General features: G+C 29.4%; 1 protein-coding gene across 4 annotated transcripts in view; it reads right to left on the bottom strand.

Moving 5' to 3' along the window:
* Positions 1 to 1,281: 1,281 nt before the first annotated feature.
* Positions 1,282 to 11,343, bottom strand: part of Amph (amphiphysin) — a 69,388-nt gene continuing 59,326 nt past the window's right edge. For 2 of the 4 annotated variants that reach the window (XM_074128795.1, XM_074128796.1), the window contains exons 7-10: positions 11,206 to 11,240; positions 10,508 to 10,972; positions 7,509 to 7,651; positions 1,282 to 5,523 (exon numbers count right to left, since the gene is read on the bottom strand). In XM_074128795.1, coding sequence (XP_073984896.1) covers positions 5,443 to 5,523; positions 7,509 to 7,651; positions 10,508 to 10,972; positions 11,206 to 11,240 — 724 coding nt within the window. In that variant the 3' untranslated portion in view covers positions 1,282 to 5,442. Of the gene's footprint in view, positions 6,572 to 7,508; positions 7,652 to 10,507; positions 10,973 to 11,205; positions 11,241 to 11,343 lie in introns of all 4 variants that reach the window. The other 2 variants (XM_074128797.1, XM_074128798.1) reach the window with 2 other exon arrangements.

Here is an 11,343-nt window from a genome sequence, read left to right as displayed (position 1 = left end):
TTTCGTACTAAACAACAAAATTTCACATCACATTTATTGTTTAATGTAGCAACTTGCTAAGTTTAATCATTATAAAAAGACTTCTTTCAACATTCGAGAGTTTATCACAAAGGATAATAAATTAAAAGTAAGGACAATTAAAATTAAAAGTAATTGCTTAATTGACTGAAGAAAGGACATGATATAACTGAATGAGAAAGAATTTAATCCTACTACTAAGTACTGAAGCGTCTATTTGGCAAACTTATCAAAAATTTTACCTCTCTTTCTTCTAATTAATTAGAAAAGTAGATTTTTATAAGTACTGCCATATTTTATTGTTTCTTATTTAAGTACATTAGTATAGCTCATATTATGTTGTAGCTAATTGCAACCTATTTACATATGTAACAAAATATTACAGAGTGACTGTCAAAAACATGACTTGAGAGAGTTAATGGTAGTTATCTGACTAGGCAGGGAGACTGTACAATTCATCATAAATAAAAAATACATACTTGTTTCTGTTGTACACAATTCAAATTTAACTATCCTTGATTTTACCTACCTTCGTGCGAATGTTTTTTAGTTTGGATTTTTTAGCTATCATCTAAGGTTGGTTGATTTATCAGTTGGGTGAAAAGAATTCTACTTCAACTTAAGTTAATGTCACACAATTTTTTGGGCCAATTCATTTTATGAAATGAGAGCAATTATTAAACGAACGCCTAGTTTCAATCCCAAAGTTCTTAATATCTATTTATTTTAATTAAAGAATGATTTTTGTTCATTGTTTTTGGTGACTGATTTATAGTTTCAATAAGATGAAAAAATAAATGCCAGTTTCAGTCATTATAAACTTTATTTTGCCGAGCTTTCGACCTAGGGACTAGGTCATCTTCAGGGCTAGTTTAGAAAGTAATACTTTTACATTTCAGGGTTGGTGTGTCTTCTGTCTTTTAATTAAAGAAGTCATTTTTTAAAAAGATTCAAAGCAAAAAGTTTGTATGATTTTGTTGTTAGGTAATATTTATTTATAAAAACCTTCAAAAAGTAGCATTAAAAAGGGAAGGGATTAGCTCAATAATCAGGGTTCTGGATTCCCATAAGGACATCCCGAGTTCGAATCCAGCTGCCCTTAGATTTTCTCTTCCAGGAGTTTCTTACAGCTCACAGACCAGTGATGGACAATGCTGTCTAAAGAAAGAACATTGTCTGATTACCGGAAGTGCTCTGAAAAAAGCTCCGGACACCAATGATCTCAAATGATGGTGCACCTTAAATTAAAAACAAAAACAAAAATAGTATTAAAGAAAAACTATATTAACAACAATTCGAAAAAATGCAATGAAATAACAAAATACAATATATTCTATTTTGATAACAGATTCAAATTTTTGGGATGGACAGTCTTTAATCTTTTTAATTTTATAATTTTGAATTGTTTTTAATAACTTTTCTTTTATTGCTATAAGTAGTTGAAATAATACATTTATTACCTAAAATATATATATATATATATTACTTGAATTTGATATTTTTGTAACTAAAAATAATAATGATTATATAATTACATAAAATAAATATGTATATAATTTGTAAGCAAAAGTATTTAAACAGCGTAAATTCAGTCACACATGGCACGTTTCATTATTTCTTTTTTCTAAATATTACTTTTTGTAACAAGAATTACTTTATCATGCCAACAACATATTTAATACTTAACAAGTAAATATTAAAATAATTTAATAATTTTTATTTACGTCACTTAGATTTTTTTGTATGTAATAATAAAAAAAAAATTCTTTCCCTAAAAGAATATTAAGAAATATTTTTTCTTTATAATATTTTAAGTTTCATACATAAAAAGCAAGTACAAATGGTGTTATTTATAATTGTAAGCAAAGACATCAGTATGAAACCCTATTTCCCCACAAAAACTAAATAAACTTTTTGTTAGATCCGGTTTTCAGAATGTGGTAATGCAAGTTTTCATCATAACTCGACATTTTGCACTAATTACGAAGGATCATATCAATGGGTTTCTACTGAAGATAGATAAATACTGAAATATTGACGATAAGGACTTTTTTGCCAGAAATATTCAAAAGTAATCTTGAAAGAAGAGAGATATATGTTTTCCTTTTTTCCCATATCATGTTCAATGGAAAGATACAGTTATTCTTTCAAGGATTCTTCAAGGTTGGTCAAATAATCACAGAAATAAATAAAAATCGGCAATAAAATAGAACAAGAACTGTCGCCGTTTTATTAGAGAGAGAAATATGGGAAAAGTGAATACGAATTAGAAAGGCTTCCACAGTCCCTGAATCCATCCTTTACTTTTAAGCTAGAAGATAAAAGTTTAAAGCAATTTCTTACGTTTTCACCATTAAATAAATAAAAATGTAACTAATAAATAATTTTTTTGGGAGTCAAATGTCAAATTTCAGACGAAATTGGTAAAAATACAAGTGTGCGAGCGGAGATCGTAGGTTAAATATTCTTACCAATGAAAAAATTTGGACATTAATAATTTTCGATGTAAACATTTAAAGACGAAAAATGAAGAACGGAATTATCACAATTTGTCTACTGAACCGGCGCACTAAATAAATGAAGAGAAGATTGTTAATTAGTTTGGTAGGTATAAAGATCTGGAGGTCAGCGCAGTTCGCCAATTGGTTGGAATAAAGCTGTCGGTACCCACAATTTAAACTCACTCTAGTTGTCTAGATAAAGACATGGATCACAAAGTTTTTATTGGCTATGAAGATTGGAGCAAACCCCGTTAGAGAGAAATGGATTAGCCACTTCTTGCTTTATTACAAGAACCGCAACCGAGTAACACGAACAATATCTGTGCTCCCAAAAGGGCCTGTACAGATTATTGATGTATACAACTACTTGGGTTTACTGAACCCGCAGGCACATTCTAAAATTTAAGAACTAATACATTCCATTAGCATTCGAGAGAGGCCTGACATTTTTTAGGTTTTAGTTTATAGTAGGTTACTGAGCAATGTAATTCTAAATTCAACAAAAATCTATGAATTTGGTATCTGGTATCTAACCACGCTAATATAAAATGGAGCAATCTTTATTTCTAAAGAAGCTACAACAAAGATGTTCTGAGATTGTAGAGAAATTAGTCTTGAAATTGAAACAAAAACATATATAAAAATGAAAATACTAATTTTGCTCCAGTTGGACAGGCAATCTCTTGAATATTCCCGGTTTAGTGATATTTACAATAGCCTACCACTCTTGGCTGGAGTACCTCAAGAGTATATTAGTGTTAGACAACCCTTCAGCGTAACTAGGTTGATTGCTCAGATGCGAACTTCTAATAAATATTTTATCAAAATATCTTTACAGAAATCCATGCATATCATAAATTGTAAATTGTTGTGCACAGTTTGTGATATGCACGTAGAAGAGGATTTCTCGCATCTGTTTGCTGTTTGTCCTCTATATGCCTCCATAAGGATTTATTATTTCAAAAGTAATCTGCCCACCGATGTACAAAGAGGTCTATTGGAACTAATGTACAGTTGCGAAAAATCAAAATTACTTATTGTATATAGGTAATTACGCGTTTAGTGTATTAAAGTTAAGATCATTTTTACTAAACGAATAATTTCAGTTGTTAAAGTTTTGTTTTTGTGTTTTGAACAGGTTTTATAATTTTTTGTTTCCTTTAGACAACATGTATAAATATTATTTTACTATTTTTATTACTTTTTGTTTGTTTGTTTTAATTTCATTAATGATATTGCTTTTATTTTACTTTTATTATCAAGTTTTATCATTTAATTTAATTATGATATTATGTATGTAATTTGTTTATGGAAACTCCGTTTGTAAAAGGCTCAGGCCTTAGAGACAAATGAATAAATAAATAAATAAATATATAAAAATGAAAAGCCCAAACCAATGATATTTCAGATTTAGAGCGACTCAGCAAATTAAATTTTGTTTTTTGAAAAGTTCTTGTAACCATTAACGGCCAGAGAAAGTAGTATTTGGAAACCAATTTCTTTATTGTATCACTATGATCACATTGACGATAAAACCTTAACATAATTCTAGGCATGACGATTCACTAAGCAGATTAAATTTTATTAAGTTTATAAATCGCTTCATTAGTTACAATATGTTAAAGGAATAAAACCCACGTATAATCACTTCTTTACAGAAATTGGGTCAGATTTAGAAATATTCCAACAAATATCTGCTTAGTGAGAAAAAATTGAATTGAAACAGAAAAAGAAGAACAATTATAAATTCATTAAAAATTACATGAATAACAATCCAAAAGTTAAACTGAACAAATCGTTAGGAATTCGCACCGCCCCTTCCAAAAAATAAAAAATAATATAAAATAAAGAAAAAAAAGAAATAATCCACACAAAACTAAACTATAATGTCAATCAATTAAGATTGAGAAAATGATACATTTTTATTCTTTTTTTTATAAGTGATGTAATTTTTCTTTTTTATATTATAATACATTTAATTACAATTATCTTTAAGAATATTACTTTTGGGAAATATGTTAGTTTTAATATTTCTTATAGTATATAATTTGAAATTTTACCTGAAATTCATTCCAAATTGTTTTAATAAAAATAATGATAAGTATCTTGTTATTTATTTATAATATTCTTAACTATTACTTGTTAAAAATAGCTAAAAAATAAATTTGAGTGTAATAAATAAGAATATATACATTATATAAAATTATCCGACCTTAGTATCAAATGAGACAAAAAAATTTGTTGGGAAAGAAAAGAAAAGTCTGTTAATTATTATTATTTTTTTTTTTTTTTTGTAAAACAGAAAGTAAAAAACAGGGAACGCTGTCCTGGAAGGCACTTAATTCTTGGCATTTGAACGATTGATCAAATCTTTAAAAGTTATATTTTTTTAAAAAATAGTTACTGCTAGGTTACTTATTTGTTTATTTTTTAATTATTCAAATTATTAATTAATTTTATTTCAATTAAGATAAATATAATTTTTTCACTCATGCTTCATAGTTTAAAATTACCTTTATTATTCTTTACCTTAAATTATTCAGGCAAGACAACCGTTCTACTTATTAATAGCATTCAGTAACAAAATTACACTGTTGCAATTATTATAGGTAACGTATCCAAAATCTTTGATGAATCCTTAATAAACCTCTTTGCTTTACATGTTCGCATCTCGCGCTTATTAAAAAAAAAAATCTTTCTTACAAAACTTCTAATCGGCCAGACATTACTTATAGTTGACAGTTATTGTTGATATTAAAAATTGGATACAGATTTTAATATAGCCTTGGTCTGTTACTGTATGAGCGATTTCTCTTTATATATATAATTTTTTTTTTTTAAATTTAGGACATACAATAAACAAATAATGTCTATTTTTATTTGAGCTAAAAATAAATCCACTTGATATGCTAATCAAAAATGCTCACAAAGGTCTTGTAAAATTAGCTGGGAACATTCCTTTTTCTCCTGTTGATTCTTTTAATCCCATTAACCAACCTTCTTCCTATAATAAAAATATATACGTATGTATAAAATTAATAATATAGCGGTATAAATAATAAATAGCTGACAAAGAGGCTATTTACTTTTTTCAAATTAATTATCCTTAAGTGTGAATGCGTAGATTAAATGTTAAAAATATCATTAATATGAAATACTAGTAACGAGAATTGATGTAAATCTATTTAACTGAGTGAATGTTGCATGAATGCTTAGATTAGGTTTTCATAGACTGGGTTGAAAGAAATTTAGAAAAAGTCTAGTCTCATCAGGCTATATTTCCAAGTATCAATGTATTTTAGGGAGTTCAGGATAGTTTTTCTTTAAAGACTGTACACTTCAGTTAGTCTGTAGAAAAATAACTTTCTTGTGGATTTCAAAGTATTTAATCAATATCTAGTTGTTTCAAGGTAACAAGTATTCTTTTGGTTTCCCTATAATTTCGATATAAAAAGTTTCTATTTACTGAATTATTGAATAATAACTCATATTTGAATTGATGCGTATAAGTTATAATATTATCTATATATTAAACTGTAAGTATAAGACATTGTAGTTGACATTTAAGAGATGACACAATGTATTCCAACTGATTTTAATCGAATACATATCGAGACAAAAAGGGATGTGTCGAGGGTGCCTTTACTTTGAAGTGTTCGTTTATAAACATATTCATGTTTAAATTTTTCTAGTGGCGTCATTAAAGATTATTTTCTATCATTCCTCAATAATGCACGGGGTTTCGAAAAAGTTTTTGTAGGTTTATATTTAACTTGCACAATAAATGAAGAAACTTCCAATTATTGCCCTTACCAATGTACAAATTTTTCCGTTTGATTTTATGAATAATGTATTCGAACTTTTTTATAAATTAGGGTAACATCACTTGAAAATAGACTTGAATCTTTCTTTGGTGGAAGATCTGACTAAGGTTTTGGATTATAATAATTAGTTCAGTAAGGTAAGTATCGCGTTGACAAGCAAGATCCAGGTTTAAGAATAGTCCTACTCTTCGACTTTTTTTCTTCCTAGGATCTTCCACAGCTCTCCGCCTGGTAATGGATAACGTTAATTAGTATAAACTGAAAAAAATCAGGCCAAAAGTGCCTCAGAAAGCTCTAGAAGTTCTCTAATGACCTAAATTAAACGTTTGAATGTTTGAATTCAAGAATAGAGTAAAATTTCTGAAAATAGTATTTAAACTCTTTTTTTTAAAAAATACAATTCACCAAAGTTAAAACATATTCCACAAAAATGAAATTGATAGCAATCTTTATTTCCATTTTTTCACTTTATCTACAACCAGTTTTTCTAGCAAAAATAATATTGTGCTCCACACAATAGCGCTGTTGCAAATGTGAGATTGTATGGCTAGTCTACAAAATATCCTAAACTTTTAGATAAATTACGAAAAAAAAAAAACCTTGCGATTTAGTTATTAAGATATGCTACTTCTTGCTTTCATCCAGATGGAGAGAGAAAGCACTTAGTTAGACAAATTTTTCTAAATAGGGGACTATCATGAACTAGATCCATCAGCAATAAGTTAAGGATAACAATAAGAGTATAATTAATATGATCTATTCTCGTAAAAGGGTTTGCACATAAGAAATTAGATTCTGTTTCGCACAACTCATCTTTAGGAAACGGAAATAACTTGATATAAATAACTAACTACCCATTCCTTTGTAGCTGATAGAGATGTGCCATTTGAAAGTTGGCAAAGCGTCGAGAAGGGGAAATAACGATTGCATCTCAAGGATGTGAATTATTCTAACACCGATGATTCAGATGGATAAGCTTACGTTAAAAGGTGAATAGATTTTGACTACAAAGGAAGCGAAAGAATCAGAAAGTTAATAATTTGCCGATTTTAATTTTGGATAGAAAATGTGATGGTAGTGAAAAACAATACTACTATGTTGGCGAACACTAATTTTACTTATACCAATACAAAACTAGAAATAAATACTGAAATATGAAAAATACCTGCTCTTCTGGATCATCATATTGTACAACACGAATAACTTCACCAACTTCAAATGAAAGTTCATCAACATCTTCTCTGTTGTACCTGTACGTCGCCTTCACTTTATATAATACTCCTGGAGGTAGATTGTCTGTCGTAGCACCTGAAGAAAATATTCCACTTAGTTTTATTTTTTTTTTTACACATTTCTTATAACTTTAGTTACATAATTTGAACTAAATGAACAAATGACGCTGTGTTTTAACCAAAAACCTCGCTCGTTCAGAATATAATCAAATTAACTTTAAAAGTAATAAATATCCTGACCATAAATGTAAAGCAAATTAATAACCTGATCGCAGAAGTAACCATCATAATTTGATACGACATATGTATTTACTTACCCTATAACAATTTTTTTTTTTGCTTAATAACAATGCGTAATAATTTTGTAATAGAATTGCAATGTTCTCTTTTTTTTCTTTTTTTAAATTAATGATAACGACAATGTCTATGAATGTCCATGATGAAGTAACAATACCATGTTGTAAAAAACTTATTTTAAAGGGCAAAAAATGAATTTTTGGAAAATATCCTTAACTAAGAGTCAACTCAAAATGGATTTACTCAAGATAGAGGGTCGTCTAACTCCAAAATTATATCCTTTTGGAGGACGCGATAGCCTATTAACGTTTTAGTTACTAAATGAAAGAGGAAATTACATTTTATTTGCTGTACCAGATTATTTAGAATGACTTTTGTGTCGTGAGAATCCTCACTTGATATTTCCAACTCGGAGTATTTCAAGAACGAACTCATTTATATCGTTAATTGTTTAAACTAAAGACCGCCCATTAAAATAGTACATTAGTTGGTAGCTAACAAACCCTTTTAAGATATAGATATATAAAATAAAGTTTTCTGAGGAAATGTTTCAAATAAAATAACATATACGGCATGTTTAATGAAAATGGTGGAAATCGTTTTACAGAAAAAAATATAAATCATTGCACAAAATGGCACTTCCAAGGGAAATAAACGAAATACAGAATTAAAAATACCTACGATTTTTTTCTGTTTTTTTGTAATGCTGACCATGAACACTCAGGCTAAACACTCAGACAGGCAAAAAATGCACACATGCAACACACACAAGGGAGATTTTTGTGTAAACCATTTTTTCGTGGTCGGGCCACAAAAATGTTATTTCCGAATGAAATTCAAAATTGAAAATTTGCTAAAGCAACACTTCTTACGAGTGGTAGAAGAAAGTAAAAATATTTGAGTTAGGAGGAGAGGGTTTTGTTTTTTAAAAAAATTATTATTTCTATTAATTGCCGGAATTTGTAATTGAATTTGGTAGTAGTTGTTAGATAAAATGTTGCCTTAATATAAAAATTATTGTGTAGAGTTAGAATATGTACATTTTCAAAGAAAAATCATAAATCTTCCAGGTTTTCTTAGGTTCAGCCCCATTGAGTTCTTCTTTTCATAGTCTTCTCTTTTAATGAACATCATGTAGGATCTCCGTTCCATTAAACGAATTAGAAGCTAAAGAATGTACTCTTGAACTACGGCTGAAATATGTTTTCTACAATCCTTATTTCGTTCCTTAAAATTTCCCAAGCTATCATCTAGTTAATATTTTTCACCTCTAATCAAAAACTACATTACTCATGACCGCATATCATCTTCACATTAGTAGTTTCAGTATTCTTTAAGTTCTATTCATCAATTTGCAGATCTTGCCGCAACATAGTCTCATGCGATCCTTCTATTCCCTACAGGCACAAAAGAATTAAACTCATTCTTCTATAACTTTCTAACCTAGTTGCAGGTTTTTCCTTCCTTTTTCCCTGCATTTCTTAACCTTTCTACTAGCACTTATTATGAAGGTTACAATGTTTTGTACATTGACACTTCGTATATTTATTTTTGTTGCATACATTTATGTTATAATAAAGATTTATTCTATTCTATTTGCAGATGTGACTGTTTTGAAAATTTGCTATTTCTACAGTTTTTTGCTCTTGCCTAAACGGCCTAGAGTAACACAATACTTGTTGCTTTTCATACGTTGACTGATATGATCTTGCCTTTGTAGAAAGCAAATGTGAAGTTTTTCTAACAAATCTATCTCCTAACTTGCATTTCTTCGACTTGGTAGAGGTAAGTTATAAGGATGAAGGTTTCATTCAATACTATTGCAGTTATATAATAATTTAAAAACTTTAAAATATAGCTATCCACAGGGTATAAATTAAATGTATAACGCTATTAAAGGGCATATTCTATCCATCAAAACGAACAAAAAAATAGTTAATTACATTATATTACCAACCAGGAATCGATCTCGACAGTTTTCAAGAAAGTGGCCACTGAACAATTTGTTTCCCGACTTATCCATAAAAATTGCCTTAAATTCTCGAGGGTAAAAGCTACAGTGACAAATTTAATTAACCAAATAGGAAGAACATTAAATTTGCTAAAAAGCGAAGATGCCATTTAGCCAAAGTCAATAAGTCTGCCGAAAAGTCGCAAAAAATAAATGTATTTTAATTTTATTTTTTGCCTGCTCTCCGATGTTCCTGAAAATAATTCAGCAAGCTGTATCGAACGATGGCAGTAATAATTTACTGTAATAATTTACAAAATTTGAAATAACTTCATTGCACCAATCATTCTGTCTGTCAATGGCCAATGGTGCCACCAAGTAATGAGGAATGAACGTCTTCGAATTTGGCCACTACCTAGTGAAAGAGACGCAGAAGTCAGCACGGTTGAAAATCAAAAAATATAGCAAGAAAATGCCGAAGAGATTCGACCAATGATTTGTATGAAATTTTGTTGTCCATGTTGATGTGTATACGCCCTTAAATTTGCACATTTGATTTACATCCCTCATAAAATAATAATAATAAAACAAAAAACAAATACGTTACAAATAAAAAAAAAAATAATCGAAAAAGTATTCTAAACATAATGAAGTCTACAAATTGTCAGTTATCATGCAACTTACCTTGTGGTATATCATATAGTTCTTCGACTCTCTTGTTGTTATTAGCTTCAGCAGATACAGAGCTTGTGGCGTTTCCATTGACTGTTGGTGTTTCTGTAGTACTAGTGGTCGTAGTGGCTGTTGCAGTTGTGGAGGAGGCGGTGGTAGTGGTGGTGGTGGTGGTGGTAGTCGCGATCTCGGAGGTTGTCGCGATCTCGGAAGTAGTCGCGATCGTGTTGGAGGTCGCGACGATCGAATTGGAAGTAGTAGTAGTACTAGTACTGTTACTTGCAGCACTAGAAATTATTGGTGCAGCTCCACTCAACGCGCCATTGTTTGTACTCGGTATTGGTGTTACTTTTTCGATTTCATTACTATTTGTAGAAGTATTTTGTGTTTCAGTGTCATTAGAATTAGTTAATTTTGTCTCAGTATCTACATTCGCTTTAGGTGATTCCTTCAATTCAGATTCATTTTGTTCCTCCGCTGAAATTTGTTTAATGTTAGTTATTAGTGAACAAAAAAAAAAAAAAAAAAAACTGTTAAAACAATATTGAATAAATTAAAATATATATAATGAAATAAAGCAGTTAAAAAAAGCATTATATTAGAATCAAAGCAGCTGCTGGTAACCACAAAGTAGGAATTGGCACACATCTTAAAGGTTAAACTTTTTTATTGTTTAGGTAATTTAAAAAAAGTTGACAAATTAATCTTACCTGCAGCGGAAACAGGTGAACCGGGGCTATTATTCCTGAAAATAAAAAATGAACACGTTAGCTTTCTAAACTAAACCAAATGAAATCAGAAGGTAAATTAAAGGACTTTGCAGGTTCTAACATTCTGTGGCGGCATAG

The sequence above is a fragment of the Rhodnius prolixus genome, unplaced genomic scaffold, assembly GCF_049639745.1.
Source record: "Rhodnius prolixus isolate KJV_2025 unplaced genomic scaffold, Rpr scaffold_9, whole genome shotgun sequence".
Classification (NCBI taxonomy): domain Eukaryota; kingdom Metazoa; phylum Arthropoda; class Insecta; order Hemiptera; family Reduviidae; genus Rhodnius; species Rhodnius prolixus.
The sequence above is the reverse complement of the archived record's forward strand: the minus strand, read 5'-3'. Positions and strand labels throughout refer to the sequence as shown.